The sequence below is a fragment of the Anolis carolinensis genome, chromosome 3 (genome assembly GCF_035594765.1).
Source record: "Anolis carolinensis isolate JA03-04 chromosome 3, rAnoCar3.1.pri, whole genome shotgun sequence".
Taxonomy (NCBI): Eukaryota; Metazoa; Chordata; class Lepidosauria; order Squamata; family Dactyloidae; genus Anolis; species Anolis carolinensis.
The window spans coordinates 263439885-263460094 of NC_085843.1; the positions used below are offsets into that span (position 1 = coordinate 263439885).

At 34.4% G+C, this 20210-nt stretch overlaps 1 protein-coding gene and 2 non-coding genes across 5 annotated transcripts in view; all 3 read left to right on the plus strand.

The window, feature by feature from the left end:
• The window catches only part of smc4 (structural maintenance of chromosomes 4), a 51377-nt gene that overhangs the window by 2365 nt on the left and 28802 nt on the right, over positions 1-20210 (plus strand). The window contains exons 2-10 of one of the 3 annotated variants that reach the window (XM_062977506.1): positions 789-924; positions 1868-2046; positions 2596-2787; positions 4575-4751; positions 14767-14931; positions 17210-17337; positions 17596-17736; positions 18082-18232; positions 19344-19508. In XM_062977506.1, the coding sequence (XP_062833576.1) occupies positions 801-924; positions 1868-2046; positions 2596-2787; positions 4575-4751; positions 14767-14931; positions 17210-17337; positions 17596-17736; positions 18082-18232; positions 19344-19508 (1422 nt within the window). In that variant the 5' untranslated portion in view covers positions 789-800. The remainder of the gene's footprint in view (positions 1-788; positions 925-1867; positions 2047-2595; positions 2788-4574; positions 4752-14766; positions 14932-17209; positions 17338-17595; positions 17737-18081; positions 18233-19343; positions 19509-20210) is intronic. The other 2 variants (XM_062977509.1, XM_062977508.1) reach the window with 2 other exon arrangements.
• On the plus strand, positions 4831-4915 carry mir15a (microRNA mir-15a). The gene has a single exon (NR_129875.1). It is a non-coding gene; the product is annotated as a microRNA mir-15a (primary transcript).
• Positions 4977-5068, plus strand: mir16a (microRNA mir-16a). The gene has a single exon (NR_129879.1). It is a non-coding gene; the product is annotated as a microRNA mir-16a (primary transcript).

Consider the following 20210-nt stretch of genomic DNA (forward strand, 5'->3'; position numbering starts at 1 on the left):
GTTTGGTTTTTTATCTTTTTTTTTTTAATTACAGCTATTAGACATCCCTTGTCTTTTTACTCCCCCTTAGTTTTAAATATCACAGAGTATGATGTTTCATATTAAACTTTCTGATCAGGTTTCACAAAAAGGCGCTGCTCTTTCAATCCAGTTGTCACTGGATTAACACATTCATAGGCAGTTTGAGATTTTTTTTTTTTAAACGACTGAGCAGCACTGGACTAATTCAATACTGTAATCATATTGCCATATTTTTCAAAAATGCATGTGAAATGTAAGAAGTTATATTTGTGTACCGCAGAGTCTTAATGTACTTTTACCATTCTGATTAGTGTTAGAGCAGGTCCTCGATATCCAATGGGGTTTGGTCCTAGGATTGCCGTGAGTGTGGATGCTCAAGCCCCCACTATATTAATTGCTGTGATAAAATGGCATCCCTTATATAACTTTGCAAAATGAACGTTTTTTAAAAATACTTTCAAACTGTGGATGGTTGAGTCCGTGGATACAGAAAATGACTGTATTTTTGTTTTACTTCCAGTTTATTTTTTTCATATGTTGACTCTATGACAACTGTAAATTATGAGTTGGAATGTATCCTAGTATGGAGTTTGTGTAATAAAAGAAGTGTGAAAACCTATGCCTGTCATTTACACAAATGACTTGAATCTTAGATTGATAGTAAATGCTAAAGATACAACTTTAAGCATAGGTGTTTGGATTGCATTGTTTGTATTAGCAAAAAAGATACAATTCTTCTATACATTGATTGTTTGGAATTTGAACAGCCAACAGAAATCATGCCAAGCAAAAGAAATAAAGTATCTACAGCAGTCCAACATAAAAGCAGTGAACCATTGGAGGAATCCTCTAATGACAGGGAACCTGAAGCCAATAGACATGTGAATGGACTACCTCAGCAAGGTTGGTCTCTTACCAAACGGATATATTTGTTGTATAAACCTGGCCCTACATATATTTTGTTTGTTAGGAGTGCTCAGATATTTGTGATACTTGATGGTTTGTACACTAGTTCTCAGTGTTTTCTCATAATGATGTTAGAGGCAATATTTGATATCCCTAACTACCAATGCTTATTTCTGATATTCACTCTACAGTTTTTGATCATCACATTATGCTAGAAATGTGGGTCTATAGTTTAAACAGATACAATTTTAAGATGTGTGAAAGTAGCTACTTGTCACTTGTTCTTAGCCAATTACGAGTTATATATTAAACATGTTTAAGTTTTGCGTGTTTTGCTGAAAAATGTTTGCATTAAAAGGAAGCAATAGATGATATAATCTGTCCTCATCAAGTCATTGAAAAGTGGTAGCCTACAATTATTCAAAGAAAATATTGCCTCAAGGAGTTAAAAAACAGACTGCGTCTTGTTGAAATCTAAGTGCCCAGTTTTGTGTGTGTGACAGACTTCCTGTCTTTGAGGAATAGTTCTACTGCTGTCATTGCAGTTCGCAGGGCATTGTGCAGCAGTCCCCATACCACCTCCTTAAGACTATATGTAAGCTCTGGCTATGCCTGGAAATGCAAAACTATAGCAATATTTGATTATTTTCTTGGATTTATATGAAGAAAATGTAATAGTATCTTTTGTAGCAGCATATTGGTGAAATGTTTGCTTAATTTGCCAATAGAGCTCTAATAGTTTAATAAAACCATATGAGGCATATTCTATATCTGATTCCCTTAGTAAGTGTGTGGGTAGAAATGTGCTGATACTCCTATAGTAGAGGATCTTAAAGGGAAGAGTCCTAGCTTCTATTGTTTTTTCTCCACTGATAAGGTACTTATACATTTAAGTAGCCAATAAGTGTGTGTGTGTCTGCTTCTTTTTGGCTGTCTCTAGCAGTCTCAGACGAAGTAGTTGACAATCGAAGTTTGGAAGAGATTTTGAGTAGCATCCCTCCTCCCCCACCTCCAGCAATGACCAATGAAGCTGGAGCTCCTCGTCTCATGATAACTCACATTGTAAATCAGAACTTCAAATCTTATGCTGGGGAGCAAATTCTAGGACCGTTTCATAAGGTATCCTTTTATATTTCTAAGCAGAGGAAAGCCCCTTTTTACTATGCTGCTTACAGTTAAGAGTAACTACATAATGCCAACTAACCTGGGGGGGTAGGGGAAGAAATGAAAGACTTTCAGTTACTATTGTCTGTACTTCTTTTTAAGACATTGATTTCTGTGGAGTTAGCAACAAGTAAATAAACATTTTGTTTCCTGTTACCTTTGAATAATGATCAGTAATTAAAGTAGAAAGTTCAAGTTCACTTCGTTTGAAACTTTTTAATTCTAATGGTAATAGTAATCTTGAAGAGGCTTCTATATAACATTCTGCTTACTGGGTTCAGCTCATTTTTCAGTGTTTACAGGATAAAACTTTAGAAATTTGAGCTAATAGGTGGTGTCTTTGACTAGCTTGTACTTTTTATCCTTGGCTGTAAAAACTAAGCTTTCCAGTAGTTCACAATTTCCTGCACTAGGTGTAACAGTATTTTAAACTGTCTACAAAGCATTGAAGCATAATTATTGGTAGCTATTAAACTGGAGTGCTTTCTTTTTTCTGTTATGTAGCGTTTTTCATGCATTATTGGACCAAATGGCAGTGGAAAGTCTAACGTGATTGATTCCATGCTCTTTGTTTTTGGTTATCGAGCACAAAAAATAAGATCCAAAAAGCTTTCAGTACTGATACATAACTCTGATGAACATAGTGATATTCAGAGCTGCACTATAGAAGTTCACTTTCAGAAGATCATTGATAAGGTATGTTTCCTTTTGTGGAAGATCTGCCACCTAATAACTTATGAATTATTACCATATTCTTTATTGGGTTTGGATAGAATTAATGCAGTACGTGGAAAATGTTGAACCATTCTTATCCACACAATATAGAAGAATTCTATGTACTTACTCGGTTTCTGTTTTGTGAGAAGATTTATTTTAATTTGAACATTGAATTGCATACGATTTAACAATGAAAAACCTAGTGTATACCTGAATGTATTGGACTAGTATTAGAATGACTGCTGTCAAAATTAAAGTTTTTTAAATGGCTTCTTGCTAGTTTGAGGGGTGCATGTGGTGTGCATGTAAGCTATATAACTATGCTCTAAAAGACCTCATGAGGTCGTCATTCTTCCAATACCAACATCAATTGGCTTTTAAAAAATAACCTTTTGGTATTGCTTATCATGAGGTATAAAACTTTAGGAGCTATCTATCTCTTCAAAAATACATGATTTGCAGATCTTTTATACTACCCTCTGCTTCTACAAAAATCAGTATTATGCATTCAGATTTTTTTCTTTCAAAACACCCTATCTTGATCAATATTGTAGGATTAACATTCAGAATGAGAGATTGGTGAAGGGCAGTAGAGGGTACAATTGTAGGTGATGGAATAAGGTGCCTTTTTAAACCACCCTAATTGCTATTTTTATAGCCTGCATGTAAAAATAATCTCAGTTAACCAGCACCCATGGGGATTGGTAGATGCCAGAAATTTTGTGGTTGCTTGAGAGTTACTATTAAAAATAGGCCTACCTAATACCATACCATACCATTACCTTGATATTGCTATTAATAAAATGCAGTAATTAAAAGCAAGTTAAGAGAAACAAAGACAAACGTAACTTAATGTAACATATTATAAAATTGGCTTTGTGAATGCAGTATTATTTCTTTGATTTTTTCCCCAGTCGCCTGAGAGTTTTGATTGTTTGTCTTCCAGTTAACTGATGAAATTCTTAATCCTAGCATATTTTAAATATAATTTTTCCCTATTTACATGGCCTAACCATATCTAATCTTGCATTACAGTTTTTACTAAAAAAATTATTTAAAATCACATTTTCTATATAATTGATTATTGGAATACATTATTTTTTAAAGAAATTGTAATAGGAAAACAGTCCATTTTAACACATTACTGAGATGTTGTGAGGTTTTAAGCTGTAGGTCATAAAAGCTGTGTATGGCTTCTTAGAAAGTTCCTTAAACATGGTGATTAATATAATTCATTTTGAATTTCATACTATTTCACTTTTATTCAAGCTGCCCTTTCGGAATGGTTTAGCATCAGTATTCAGTTTTGAGGGATTTCCTTGTTAAAGACTAGTAGTAACCCTAAACTGACAGGCTGTTTTATAAGTTGAGTGAAAGAACATGGGAGAGAAGCATGTTTTCTACTAGGTGGTGGTTGACAAACATTAAGGCCTCAACCCTTATATACAGTATACCTTGGATTAATACCATTAGAGATTGCAAATTTATTCAAAAGAAGGCCTTGGACAGTACATTAGATTGTTCTAATGTTTTGCTACTGGGCTTAGACTTCCTGGAAAGATTCTGTATTTTCAAGACTTATATGACAGTACAAATTTTGGCATGACTAATAAGGCTCATATGTTATAGGATTTATGAGTTTCATTGGTAGGTGAATTATGGTTTAACGGATTTGTGAGAATAAAACAGTTTAACTTTGAAATTTTGGGTAGACCTGTGGCTCAATACTAACAATTGTTTTTCTGGTTTGTTTTCCTTCAAAACAGGAAGGGGATGATTATGAAGTCATTCCCAATAGCAATTTCTCTGTCTCCAGAACAGCCTACAAAGATAATTCTTCAGTATACCATATCAGTGGGAAGAAAGCAACATTTAAAGATGTAGGGTTGTTGCTTCGAAGTCATGGAATTGATCTAGATCATAACAGGTTTTTGATTTTACAGGTAATTTTGAATATTTTGTTACTAAATGTAATTTTGTTTTCAAATAGGGATGATTGCCTATGAGTCTTACGTTTTGGAAGCTTTAAAGTACTCTAGCAGCACATCATGATTTGTATGTCATAGTAAATATGCAAGTCATTATTTGCTGCTTTAGAATTTTAAAGAAGAGAATCAGTTGAAATTTATTTCTGCTTATAGATAGGCAGATGAATAAAACAATTGTTATACTTGTTCCGCCCTAGCAGCACGTAAATATTGGTGTAGTAAAGATAATCTTAACCCCAATATTGTTGTGCTGCTTAAGCGTGGCAGGGATTAAGCAACAATGTTGTTTCTGTCCTGTAACATTGGTATTAATATCTATGCGTTTCCAGTGCAGAATTAACTATGTGATTGATATAAACAATAGCATGGGCTTCTGACTTTTTTTGTCTCAAAAACATTAATAGCTATGAAAATTCCATTTAATTTTGGAAGCTGTTGGTATTTTACCTTCACAGCAGAAGACAAGGGTTAAAAACTTATTAGTAACAACAGGTTTAATTAATGGTCTATGCTATTTATATGGCTAATATTTCACTTGTAGCCACACACAAAAATCACTGAAAAAATGAAGTAGCTTTCAGTTATTTCCACTTTCTGTTTTGTGATGTTAGCTGAGTCCCCACATTTACTAAGAAATAATACATTTTCTTTGTACAATTTTGAATAAAATGTTGGGAATTAAGTTAAATGTAAAATGTACTATAGTTAAGTGTACTTGGTAATTTTAAAGCAAGCAAATCACGTATTTGGAATTTAACCTAAGCCAGGAGTATTTTCTAATGCTCTCTGAAATAGTACAAGGGCTTGAAAGTAGGCAAACAGTAAGATTCTGCAGAAGCATTTGTGTGTGCTTAAGGTTCTTTATGGTTAATTTTCTATTTGTACTCACACTCTTATAAATTCATATATTTAAATATAAAATTATTTATATAAAAATACAATAGGTATTGGTGCTTTTCTGTCAAATACTAGTATAAAATCAGATTTTTAACTTCATTACATTTCTAGAAATCATTCTTTTATAATTAAAAAACAGCATAGGATTTTGTGGAGAAAGAGTAGTGGATATACAGAAGTTAAGAAAGCTAGTAACTTATTTAAGCTTTTTTTTTTAAACTATTGCATTTTAATAAATGTATTTAGTCAAAGTCATAAATGATTGCAGTGTAGCTATCATTTAAGAATATAACATAACAGGCTCTGGATCTCAATTTCATAGATTAATAATACGTAGAATCATTCATATTTTTAAAGATTAATCACTTCATGACAAAGTACATTCATGAGTTAATCAAGTTTTATACTGAGAATTATAAACTGTTTCTTAAAATAATAACTTCCAAATTAGAGGTAGAGTGTGGTCTCCTTCCAGACTATTTTATGAACTACTTTGCCCTTCAACAGCCATATTACGATGTGGCTTGTGCTACCTTCAGTAATGGACCTTGAAAGCCATTTCACCATAAGGCATTGTTATGGAGGGCAAGTCTTTGTATTCCATTTTAAAAGTCAAGATAACAGCACTTCTGGTTAACCTTACTGAGTGCCATGTTGCCCCATGTTACTTCTTCTTTTGAAGGCTTTTTTTCCCTTTTACTCAGGCTCAAAAATATGTCATAATTTAATATAAAACATTCTCTAAAGTTTGCTGTTTGAGGATGATGGAAGTTCAATGTATTTGAAGGGAAATCAGGTTGGAAACATTTTCTGTAAAGTAAACTTGAAAATTCAGTTTAAAACTTCAGTTGTTTATAAACTTCTTAGTAGTAAATATAATTGTCAGTCAGGTTTATATTGGAATAAACATATATAGAAATGCATTGTTTATTATGGTAAAATAAGTTAAATGTATATCAGATATTTCTTAAAGTAATCTGCATGCTAACTACATGACACTTCAAATGAACTGATTAACAAATAGGTGTTGGATAATAAGTTGTATTCTTTCTCTTATAGATATTTAATACCTTTATTTTTCCAGCAAAAATATTATTTGTATAATTATTTAACTAACATGTTTACCTATGATTTTGTGCTAGCTGAAAATTAATTTTACACAAAAATATGGCTTTTATTATGTTAGCACATTATACAAATGAACAGTTTCTACTGCTGGAATGGAGAAGTATGCAATTATGTCTCCAGGTTGGGGGTCTCTTCAATGCAAACTGGAAAAATGCTGCAATAGGCAAATAGATAGGAAGAGTCTTATTACAAGTCTTACAAGCAAAATTCAGCTTGCTTTGTCTATTGCTCCATGCTTCTGTGTACACTTTTGAAGGGAACTGAGCTACTTCACTGACTTGCAGGCTAAATTCCAGCTTCCCAGGAAGTTGAATTTGTAGTGATCTGAACAGTTTTCTACTACGAGCTGGGAAACTGGTAAATTGGTGAGTGACAAGATTACAGTGGGCAGTCCTACCATGTAGTAGAATATAATAATCTCCCTTGAGTAGCACCATACATTGTCTATAAAGGCAGGAACTAGTATCCGAATGCTAAGGCATAAGTTCTTGTAAACTCCATAGATAAATGCTCTAAATTTGGTTTCTGCTTCATACTTTATGGGTATGTTCATGCCCTGGGAACTGAACAGGCTTAAAGAAAAGAAATGTAATCTTTCTAGGTACAAAACTTTAATTGTTTGCTTGTTAGGAGAGTATGGCTAGCTTGTAGCACTAAAACAAATAGCATCCTATAGGATGCTATTTGGGAGAATTTTACGGGACATGCTTTGTGGGAAAGTTATTTCATTATGTACTTACAGTGAACCATATGTGGAGCTTTGAATTCATTTGTATCAATTTTATAAATAAAATTGGTGGCCAATATCACATTGGTTGGGTTGGTAGATAATCTTACACTAACAGGCAAACTGGTGCCCTCCAGATATTTTGCATTACAATTCCCATAAGAACTAGTCTGTGATTAGTGCATGAGGATTTGGGGAGTCTGAATCCAAAATATCTGAAAGGCACAAAGTTGTCTACCTCAAAGGGGCAATAGCTTATGGAACTACAGGTTAGAGATGCTATTATGATTTACTGTATTTGGCTGTTGGCTAGCATCAGGTTCATAATAAAGTTTGTTTTAAACCTAGGCAGCCGAATTGCACAAGTGGGAAGTGCTTTCACTAGGGAAGCAATATTGTCAGTGTTCTTTGCACCATATTGAATTTCATTCTGAAATGTCCCTTCAACATTTACGGAATGGGCTACAGTAGGATTATTCTCTGTATGCAATCATTTGGATCACAACCAAATTACATAGAAGTAAATATGAAACTCCTAATGCTTGTCCCTAGAGGCAAATTATTTTTGCCATGATTCTTTTGCATAGAATATCAGCTTTTAATACTATCTGTTTGATACTGGGGAATATAATTTATGAAAAGCGTAATGGATTCAGTTATAACAGACTGGAGTAGTAGTCTTGTATTAAATTTATACTTTATCTCCTAGGCCATAAAAAGTTAACTGTGGCTTGGAGTGTGTATGTATGAAATAATTTGCATAGTGTTTTAGCATTAAATTTAAATTACATCTTTCCTTAAATCATTTAATCAATTTTTAGGAGTACTTTTTCAATGTTAGTGTGCTTTTAGTGGATATTTAAGGGCTTCAAATACTATATATAATAATAAATTTAACCTCATGTTTATGTTGTGAACAGGTTTTGGAGCCAAAATTATTGATTATGATAAGATTTGTGGGTAAGTCGAGGGTCATGCCATGGAGACAGGAAAGTGTCAATGTTGCCTCAAGGGTCCAGCTGCCCTGCCTGTCACTGATGCTCTTTTCCCACCCAGGCATTCAGAAAAGGTATCTTGCCACTTAGAAGGGGATACTTCCTTTTAAAAGGTAAAGGGTTTCCCCGACATTAAGTCTAGTCGTGTGCAACTCGTGTCCGATCTTCATTTCTAAGCCAAAGAGCCGGCATTGTCCGTAGATACCTCCAAGGTCATGTGTCTGGTATGACTGCATGGAGTACCGTTACCTTCCTGCCAGAGCAGTACCTATTGATCTACTTACATTTGCATGTTTCATGTCGAATTGCTAGATTGGCAGAAGCTGGGGCTAACAGCGGGAGCTCATCCCACTCCCTGCCATTTGAACCGCCAACATTTCGGTTAGTAAGTTCAGCAGCTCAACAGTTTAATCTGCTGTGCCACCAGAGGCTCCATACTTCCTAGTAAAGGTAAAGGTTTTCCCCTGACGTTAAGTCCAGTCATGTCTGACTCTGGGGGGTTGGTGCTCATCTCCATTTCAAAGGTCATGTGGCCGGCATGACTGCATGGTTACAAAATAAAAATTAAGACACAGTTTAAACTTTTAACCAAAAAAGGCTCCACCCCCTTCTCTTAGAATGGAAAAAGGCAAGAGTTTGTGGGTGTCCCAAAGCACTGAAATGACAAAAAAGCCACTGCTGCCATTTTCTCACTGAGGCAGTGGTGTCATTAGAGTTGGTGTAACCTATGTTTGTTAACATGGTGTCACCTTCATCGACTTCTTATCGACTTATGCTGTGCCTTGTTGACCTCTAAAGTAGGTAGCTTATTTATAAGTAAGTACTTCTCTTCCCTTTTGTCAGTGCTACATCCCGTTTTCCCCATTGCTGCTGCAGCAGCCGCTGCCACAATTCCCTTGGCCAATGAGGCCTCATGGATCTGTTCTGGCAGCAAAGTACTCTCTGCCTTCTGAGTAGCAGGATGGCTAGAGTAAACTTGAGGGCTCCTGCTGAAGCATGCTGTCAGAGCAGGAGCTGGGACAGAAGCATGAGGACAAGGCCTCAATGGTCGAAAAAGAAATGGCAGCAGAGGTCTCAACAGCAACGGCTAAGATGGGAGGCAGCCTAAGCAAAGGTGGGGATCCTCCAATTGCTTACTTATGGGTAAACCATTTCCTCTCCACTTTTGATTGGCCCAGAATGGAAAAGTGCAGGAACAGGTCTGTGTGGATGGCATAGGTTGAGGATTGCAGTGGCAGCAGTTTTGGTGTCACCCCCTCTGCAATCCTCTAGTGACACCAGTGTTCAAGCATTCAGAAAGGGCAGAAGGGCAATGTGGCAGAAAGAGCATTGCATTAATATGTGAATAATTCAGTATACCTCTTAGGGGTCAATTTTGTGGTTTAAAAATCCCTTTTTAAAATTACACCACAAAATTGTAAATTTTGATTGGAACAAGCACAGATATTTTGGAAGAAAAATCTTTGTCCAAAATTAAAACCTATGTCTGCTTATGCTGGTTACATTCAGAAAAGACTTTAGGTAGTTATTACATTACACTATGTAGCAAAATTTGGAAAAAAAAATCTGTTGCTGGTTTGACAGTTATTTCCTGCTTAATTGTGCAGTACTTTGAAAGTAGTTGTAATACTCCAGAAACTTCATTTTTGTGGCTGCCACAAACTATGTTGAATTAGTTGAGAATCTTATCAGAGATTCATTGAAAAACTATGGCAAAATGTGCTGCAGAATGTCCTGCAAAAACAAAGGGTTTTTTGCAGTTTAATAAATCTGTGTTTTTATCATAGAACCATTTAGGAAATGACATATATAACCCAAGAACAAAAATCCTGTTACGTGGTGTAATTAGACAATAATCCTTTAGATACTTAGATTTAGAAGAGTCCCCAGGCTCAGAGTGACTTCTGTATGTATAAGGTTGCGTTATTAATAATCTAATGCTTGTAAATAAAGATAGTTTTTTTTTAAAAAAAAACTAACATAAAGAAGTTCTGGTCTACAATTTTCAAGTAGAATATTTCTCATATTATAGTTTTAATATATAAATAAATGAAGTATACAGGTGTGGTTCTATTATAAACTTTTTCATTAGACTTATGAATATACACCTTGATTAAATTCAATCTGTAGATTCATGGTCTAGTGAAAAAGGTTTTAGATAGTTTTATGTGTGATATGTTAAAACCTATCTGAAATTCATCAAAATTATAAAGAAATATCTGCTGTAGTTTGATCCTCCCGCCCCCAAGATATGTGGGCTGACTTCTCAAAGCCAAAATATAGAAGTTACATAATAAAATAAGATCCATATAAATCGACACGAGTGTATAGCAATATCTGATAAAGATTTGCATTTTTAAAAATAAATGTTAAGCACATTTCTAATTTTAAAAAATTCTTGATATTGACAACAAATTATGTAATTATTTACAGGTGTAATTTATACTTGGAGTAATGCATTCTTAAATTGCAGAAAAGTGTATAGCTTTTTAAGATGATTTTTGGACATTGAAAGATGATATCTCACACATAATGATAGAGTGAAATGATCAGAAGTGAGAAATGAAAATGCTAGTTTTGAGACTCTTAGCTTAGGATGAGTTTATTTCAAGACTTCAAGGACAACCAGAGAAGCAAATTTTCACATTTGAGCTGGAGAAAGGTGTTGAATAGATGCAAACTGACAGTTTCATTATAACATTAAATTTTACTTCACGTATAATGTTTCATGTTGGTTAGGGGTGAACAACTTAGTGTTTGTATTGTTACATAAAATGGTGCTTGCTTGCTAGGCAAGTTGCTGTTTGCTTATGACTTTAATCTAGGAGATTAACTAGAAATTGATTTCATGTGTGGACCAAGAGAAATTTATTTTGGCCAAATAGAGTGCAAGATGTGAACTGTTAAATTTCCCAAGTATATTTTGTTATTCTTTGGCTGAAACATGGGATAGATTTTCCTACAGCCTGGTAACTATTTTTGTCCTATCGCTTGCTCAGTCTACTATTATACCTGCAAGGGAAAAAAAAATACGAATCATTTCCCCATGTTAGTAATGTCCTTTACCTTAAACAGCAGATATTTTCTTTTATAGTAGGACAGAGATTCAGAATTAGGGTTTTTTTCCTCTTTTAAAATAACCAATTATCATATAATTATAAAAGTTTGATTTTCTGTCTTTTAAATTTTATCTTTAACACCTAGTAGCTATTTCAATGCACTATCAGACAAACTTTTTTTGGTTGTTATTTGAAGATTCTAAATAGTATTGAATGGTTTGTAATTCTAAATGTTTATAGAACCGTGCTTTGACTCCTTGACTGGATTTGGGGCAGGCAAAAATGTACAGCTTACTTCACCTTTTTTCCTCAGAATTCTAATGCTGACTTATATTGAGATTACTTACTCAACTTTGTAATAAAACCTTATAATAGCTACTAATTTTAGTCACGTATTCGATTCAAGTATAATGATACCAGTTTGAAGTAGAAATGTCATGTGCAAGTTGCACAGCCAGTTATAAAACTTTAGCATGGCTCTAGATTATATCATTGAACAATATGCCTGAATTTCTATCTGGTTCAGGCTGCAAGTTGCTTGGATTCAGTTTGTATAGTGTATCTTTCCAAAACTTTATGATGCATGACAATCATATTTAAACAGAATCTTCCTGACTGAATTGCTGTAAATGAACATTGTATGCTCTGTTGTTATTTCCTTCAGTAGGCTAAATGGAGTGTAGTCACTTAGGAGGCAGGAGATTCATGAAGGATAAAGTAGACTTTTGAAGAATGAATTAAATTGGAATTAAATTTAATTGATAATAATTTTTGATTCTCTCCCCTCAAAATTATGTTCATTAATTTCTATGTGATCAGAATGACAATTTGTGCATCAAGTGTTCAGAAATATCTGTGTTCAAGAAAACAATTTTCCTGTTCTACTTCCTTGGGTTTCTAACATTCTCATAGCAAATTGAATTTGTTGTGTGTATTCACTGTTCCCAAATTAGAAATAAAATTAGCCTTAATCCAGTCAAGTGTGGTGCTACTACTATGAACTTGCTTGTGGGTTACAAGAAATTGGTTCTCCTAACTAAATTTTATTTCCCTTACTTTGGGTTAGAAAATTGTTAGTTTTCTGTGTAGGAGATTGGCCTACACAGTTTGACCTTCCACTATCAGTTTTATTCTGAGAGATGAACATGACTTATTTCCTCATAGAGAAACTCTCCATCCTAGCTGTAAAATCTGGTGCCACTTGTCTTATGGCTTTTCCAATTGAATTGATTTAGCACTAGCATGAAGCTTCTTCACACAATGGAAAAGTTATATGTTGAGTATTATCATGCAGATAAGGAAAGGGACAACTGTGCAAAATATGGCCAGCAGATTGCATCCCCTAGTGTTCCTCATTATTTTTTAAATAAAATTGATATCTGTGTGTCATTTTAATTTAGCAGAAAACAACTCTTTGCAGTGCACTCTAGACAGTATGAATTAAATGAAGTATACTCAATATAATCAGTTTTATTCTCAGTTAAATATCAGTGGTCAACATAGTCAATATATTTATTGGATTAGATATAAATATATTTAAGGTTGGTTTTAAAACTGAAGAAACCAGATTATGTCTGAACCTGGATGCTAAGTAAGGTCATGTCTGGTTGGTACTTGGATGAGAGACCATCATAATAATAGGTGCTGTAGACAGGAACTGGAAAAACCTACCTCTCGAGTGTTTTTTGAAGAAAAACTTATGACATTCATGGAAATGTGAGTTGACAGGCAACATGAAGGCATTTTATATATAAATGTATAGAGTAGATCTTCAGTTAACTGGCACCCATTGGGATTGGTAGATGCTGGATGTAGTTTCTGGTTGCTTGAGAGTTGCTATTAAAATAGGCCTAACTAATACTATTTCATGCCATAAACTGTGTTGATGATATTAATGTTGAAATACAGTAATTAAAAGCAAATAAAAACAAATCTAACTTACTGTGATAGATTTACTGTTTTACTATATTATAAAAATTGGATTTTTCCATCTAAAGTATTATTTTTGAATATTTTGCCAGTTGCTTGAGATCTCTGCTTAACTGATAGTCTACTGGATTTATTAATTATAAGTGGAATTTTATACTGAATAGAAGCAATTTTTATTAATTACAACAGACTGCATTTTTGTAGTGATTATGGGTGCAGGGTCCTCATAAAAGTAAGGGAAAAAACTGAATTGAAAAAGCTATTATTTTAGCCTAAGACAGTGGTTCTCAACCTGTGGATCCCTAGGTGTTTTGGCCTACAACTCCCAAAAATCCCACTCTGTTTACCAGCTGTTAGGATTTCTGGGAGTTGAAGCTGGGGACCCACAGGTTGAGAACCACTGGCCTGAGAGAACATGTTTCTCAGTCCTCCAGGATTATCCAGTGGTCAATTTCCTCTGGCAGAACTTGACTATAGAGTTGCCTTGCAGAACCTAGAAATTACTATCGATAACATATTAATTAAATCTACAAATAATCAAATGCACAAAAGTTGAATCTGCAAAATTGGAGTGCCAAGTATAATGTCGCATTTTGAATGTACTAAAATTTATATATTTTAGAGTCCGCAAAACAAAAAGAAATGTGACGTTGAGCACTTGGTCACCCTACACCCTTTGTGCTGTGGTGTACCCTTGCTTGGACAATATCTTTCAATTTCAAAAGTCTCAAACCATGACTATCTGATTTCCTGTGAATACTGCTTTTTTAGTAGTTATCTCATGAAAAAATCACATCTGTTATCAATTAGTTTTTTCTTTCCTGGTTATCAGTTCATAACACTACTCTTCAAAACTAAATTGTTGTTGAAACCTTTGAAATGCTTTTTGTTTTAAATGTTGACTAATATCCAAGAAACCTGAGTTATAAAAAAATATAGGGCCAACTATATTAGCTGTTTTTCTGTCTCATCGCTCTTGCTCTATATCCTACGTTGCAGTATATCATATCTTACTGTGATTCCGTTACATTGTTGTCATGTGTGTCATCATACTACTGCTTTGAGAGGTCTTGATGTACAGTATTTCTTATTTTCCCCATATTTAATTAGTATATGGGTCTGCATAAATACAACCAAAATTACCAGAAATAACAGTAGGTCATCTCATGTCACCTGTTGTGGTTTTGAAATCCCTTTTACTTGAATGCAAGACTTTTTGTCAAATCCTGTTTTAGGGGGAAGTTGAACAAATAGCAATGATGAAAGCAAAAGGACAAAATGAACACGATGAAGGCATGCTTGAATATTTAGAAGATATAATAGGATCAAGACGGTTAAAAGAGCCTATTCAAATACTATGTCGAAGAGTTGAGATAATAAATGAACAGAGGGGTGAAAAGGTAAGACTTTGGTTATTAATCTTCTTTTTGTATGAAATTATAAACATAATTATAAGCTTTTGGGCAATTCACAATTGGCTCTTGGTGTACTATGGAATGCTGCTTATTACTTGCAGATTGAGGCAGCTGGTATGAATGCTACAGAAATGTTGTTGGTTTAAAGTACTGTCACTTCTCAATTTGATTGGTTGAGTTAGATAAAAACATACAAAGTCATTCTGCTGAAACAATTTTTTATAAATCGGTGTATAATAAAATAGCTACATAACCAATCCTGTTTTCAAGAACAGTTGGGAAAGACGTGTTCTTGGATGGGGACAGTCTCACTTCCCTTAGAAGGGAATTGCACAACTAAAGTGCTGCTAGAGTACACTCAGATTGGGAGGATGTGTGCAACAGGGGAGGCGGTTTCACATCCCAGGCAGGTTTGGATGGAAAAGGTGGCCTTTCAAATATCCAGGCCCCTAACCATTTAGGATTTTGTAAATCAAAATTAACACCCTGAGTTGAGCTTGGAAACTTGCCCTATCATCACCTATCTCTATATATAAAAATGTAATGTGTGTTTTCCCATGGAGTAAACAACAAAACCACTGAACCAAATCACACTAAATTTGTCCACCAAAGACATAGTAATCCAATCTATGTCTTTCAATCAAATAAACCTAGAAACATAAAGTCCAAATTAAAAAACCACCAGAAGCACAAAGTGAGGGTGGGGGGAGAAGGATGAGGAAGAGCCATTTTCCCCCGGCTCCCAGTAGGCTCCGTCCATTTAGGCTCCACCCACTTTGTGTTATAACAAGCAGCCCCCTCGGCCACAATGGCGCCCAGGGGACAGGCAGGGTTCACTTAGGCCTCTTCCATACTGCCTATAAAATACAGATTATCTGATTTAAACTGGATTATATGGCAGTGTAGACTCAAGGCCCTTCCATACAGCTATATAACCCAGAATGCCAAAGCAGATAATCCACAGTAACTGCATTGAACTGGAGTATCCTGAGTCCACACTACCATATAATCTAGTTCAGTGTGGATTTTGTCCAGCTGTGTAGAAGGAGCCTCATATAATCCAGTTCAAAGCAAATAATATAAGACTACAAATATAATATATAAAAATTACTGTGGTATAATTAAACAGAACAATATAATCTCTAAAATCAAGACGGTAAATAAAGAACAACACTCTGAAAACAAGGGAATTCCAGAAAGGAAACAATCAGGGCCAGTTAACATCTCCCAACAAAGAATTCCCCCAGGGAGGAAACTGAGGAGGGAGATATAGTGTATATTATCAAAGTCATTATTATTACTATTATAGTTAATATTGTTATTATTGTGTTGCTGTGAACCATGAAAATACAGTTTGGCTCCAAGTATTACAAAATTTTAAAATCAGAACAGTAAACAAAAAAATAAACCAACACTCTGAAAACAGGGGAATTCCAGACAGAAAACAATTGGGGCCAGCTAACACCTCCCAACAAAGAATTCCCCCAGGGAGGAAGCTAAGGAGGAAGAGAGGTAGTGTGTATTATCAGAGTAATTATTATTATCATTATTATTATTGTGTTGCTGTGAACCATGAAAATGAACACAATCTTGTTCCATGTATTAAAAAACTCTAAAATCAGAACAGTAAATAAAGAACAACACTCTTGTTCATACAGACAAGATTTCTTTCTCCCACCCTCAACATTATTCCACAGGGATATAAACTCCACTTGCCTGGCTGCTTCCTACCCAGGGGAATATTTTGTTGGCCAGCATGAATAGCACTTAATAGCCTTGCGTCATCAAAGCCTGGCACATCCTCTGTTTTCTGAGGGTCACAGCCTTTCTTTTTTAGTGTGTGTGCTCAAGCACTGCATATGGGTACTCCTTCATATGGGTACAGACAGTAGAAGAACAGAAAATATTGCAAAGAACAACACTCTGAAAATTCCAGGGCCAGCTAACACCTCCCAACTAAAGATTTCCCCAAGGAGGAAGCAGCCAGGCTTTGAAGCTGAAAGGCCATTACATGCTAATCGTTCTGGCTAATTGCAGCATTCATACTTGCCTCCAACAAACAAAAAGGAACAACCAGAAATATTGTATATCCACAAGCTTTATGAAATGACATAGACTACCACCAATTCCTCAATACTATATTTTCCATACCACCAGACTTCGCTACAGCAACGTGTGGTTGGGCACAGCTAGTATATTTATAAAAATGTATTTATAAACAAAGTAATTCCAACATCCATTAATAGCGCCATATTCTATCTAGCTGAACAGAGTTAAAATGGTGGAAAAAGAAAAAGATGCCTTAGAAGGAGAACGGAACAAAGCACTTGAATTCCTGTCTTTGGAGAACAAAATGTTCAAAGAAAAGAATAAAATATGCCAGTACTACATGTAAGTAATAGCATTAAGAACTGTGCTTGGAGGTGCCTGGAATTGACGATGCAATAGATTTATGCATTGAAATGAATCAATTTTCCTAGAAATTGTTCACCTGCAACACGGTGACAGGGCTGGAGTAAGATTAGGATTGCTCTAAAAACTGTCAAAACGTAGTAGTGGAACATTTTTCATGTGCTTTTAATTTAAACAAACAAATAGATTGTGTAGTTATCTTGGTATATTGCAAGATGGGACTAACTTTTTTTTTAGTTATGAATTACAGAAGCAAATAACTGAACTGGAAACACAGAAGGCAAAAATACATGAAGACACTAAAGAAGTTAATGAGAAAAGCAGCAAACTGGCAGATGAATTGAAAGATAAGAATACAGCTCTAAAAGATGTGGAAAAGTAAACATTAGTTATATTACTTGCATTATTCACAAGATATTGAATAGTGTTGTATGTACACTTTCTGCTGTTAGTGCTTATACATTTTAAAGTTTTAACAGTGCATTTTAACTTTACATTTTATTAGTATTGCAATATTAATCTTTGAACTATGTATTTTCATATGTTTACTTTAATTACGTTGTATTTCAACAATGTTTTTTAACTATGTTGTACCCCTTAAGCTGAAAGGGAGCAACAAAAGTATTATTATTATTATGTAATAAGAATATTGTTGAATTTTCAGTTCTACCACATTCTTTAAACTCATTGCAAATGTCATTTATGTGTTTTTGTTTTTTTAAGGAAACTTAATAAAATCACAAAATTTATAGAAGAAAACAAAAATAAGTTTACACAGCTGGATTTGGAAGATGTTCAAGTAAGGGAACAACTAAAGCATGCAAAGAGCAAGTCAAAAAAACTGGAAAAGCAGCTTGTGAAAGATAAAGAAAAGGTACAAATGTACCATTTAGTAATAGGACCTTTTCAGGGAACTTGGGCTGAGAAGTCTTGTACTATTAATTTGTTACATAAACAGTATTGGGTGCAACCTACTTTTTATATTCTTACTAAGTAGTCTATGTCAGGAGGTTTTTGCTATATAATTGAATATTTGTTTGAAAGCATTGAGTGAATCCTGTTGGTCCTCTTCCTGCATGGGCTTAACTTTTTGTAGATTTGATTTTTCTCTAAAAGTTACAGTTGATCCTAGTGTTACCCCAGGGCCTAGACAATGTAGTTAGAGAGGTGTTCTTAAAATGTCATTTTATACTTCGTTTTGCCTAACGAGACAGTTCATGTAAAATAAAAATTATTTAAAAACGCTTTAAAAACATTGCAATTGAACAACTTTACATGGATTCATTTTGCCTCTATACAGATCGGCATCAATTCCCTTTGTGAATGCATTTCGAAAACAGCAGCATTCTGAAAGTATTGCCTTCATAGTATATCTTTTGGGCCCTTGACTGGGGAAAGGTGGGGTATAAATTTCATAAATAAAAAATATTTTTAACCTCAGCTAGCCATTAGCTCTCAGTAAACTGGGACTGAAATGCATAAGTTGAAGTCTTCTTTCAAAAAGCAAGTGAGCTATTTATTTGGCTATTGCCAAAATAGGTGGATGCAGTGTCTTGCATACTAGTTATCCTGAATAAGAAATGTGTATGAGCATATATGGCAAAGAAATAAGTACAGCCAAAACACAGATGTCGCTCCTCATGAACCTTATTGTAAGATTATACATTGACACATCTACTTTCACATTGACTGTAATGTCAGTAATAATAATTTATTTGTACCCTGCCCTATCTCCCCGAGGGGACTCATATAATACTAGTATATATATTGTAACTCATTTGTGTTTAGCTCCATTGAATATTAAATTCTAAATCTGTTCTTTAAAAACTATGAACAACTGTTCTAATGAATACATCTTCCAACATATGCTGTTTGCTTGATATCCTGGATATTAACTTGACATACTTTTATAAAAATAATATCCATATTGGGTGAATTATTCTGTTACTAGAAGAATTCAAAAATTAGCATTATCCTTTTCATAGGTTGAAGACTTGAGAAGTGTTCCAGCTAATAGTGAGTCTACCATCAAAGAAGCAACAACAAATAGAGAAGTTCTAGAAAAAGAAAAGGAAAAAGTAGAAGAAAAACTGAAAGAAGTTATGGATAGCCTTAAACAAGAAACCCAAGGATTGCAACGAGAGAAAGAGGTTTGCATTGATAATGACCATGTATTAATCCATTTCTTCCTAGATCCTCAAAACAAGTCAGCACATGTAATGAGCTCTGTTTATCTTTCCTTTATAAGAGTAAAGTAGGAATTAAAAGCTTACCATAGTACTGTACATTTTCTGAAAGTAAATAATAACATTATGATAGTTCTGTTGTAGCTCTGTTTTGACTTTTTGGCACTCTTAAGACTAAAGACTGATCCATTAGTACATTTTTGTCACTTCAGTGGCTTTTTTTTTATAAGGCAGTACTACAGTTCTAAGGTACTGTACTTGAGCATACAACATTTCTCTTTTTATTGAATTACACAGCCCTACAAAAACATTTTTCTTGGTGTCTTGGTTTTTAGGTCTGCTCCTGGGATTATTTGGGACGCTTATTCAGAAAATTGGATTTGATAGACTGCATCAGCTTTAGTCTCTTAGATATGGTTATCATGATTCTTTATGGGCGAACAGATGGCTACTGGTGTATGGCATATGTTCTGTATCTCAAAAACTTGATCTGATAGGGGAAAACGTTCAATTTTTGGAATCAGCGGTTCAAATATACCCAGAAACAGATCTAACATTTGAGGCACCAAATGTTGGCCAGTGTTATGACCCAGTACATGTATAAGCTTATTTTTCCTGTACATTTCTTAGCTTGTCTCGCCAGAAAATTGTAGCGGTTTAACATAA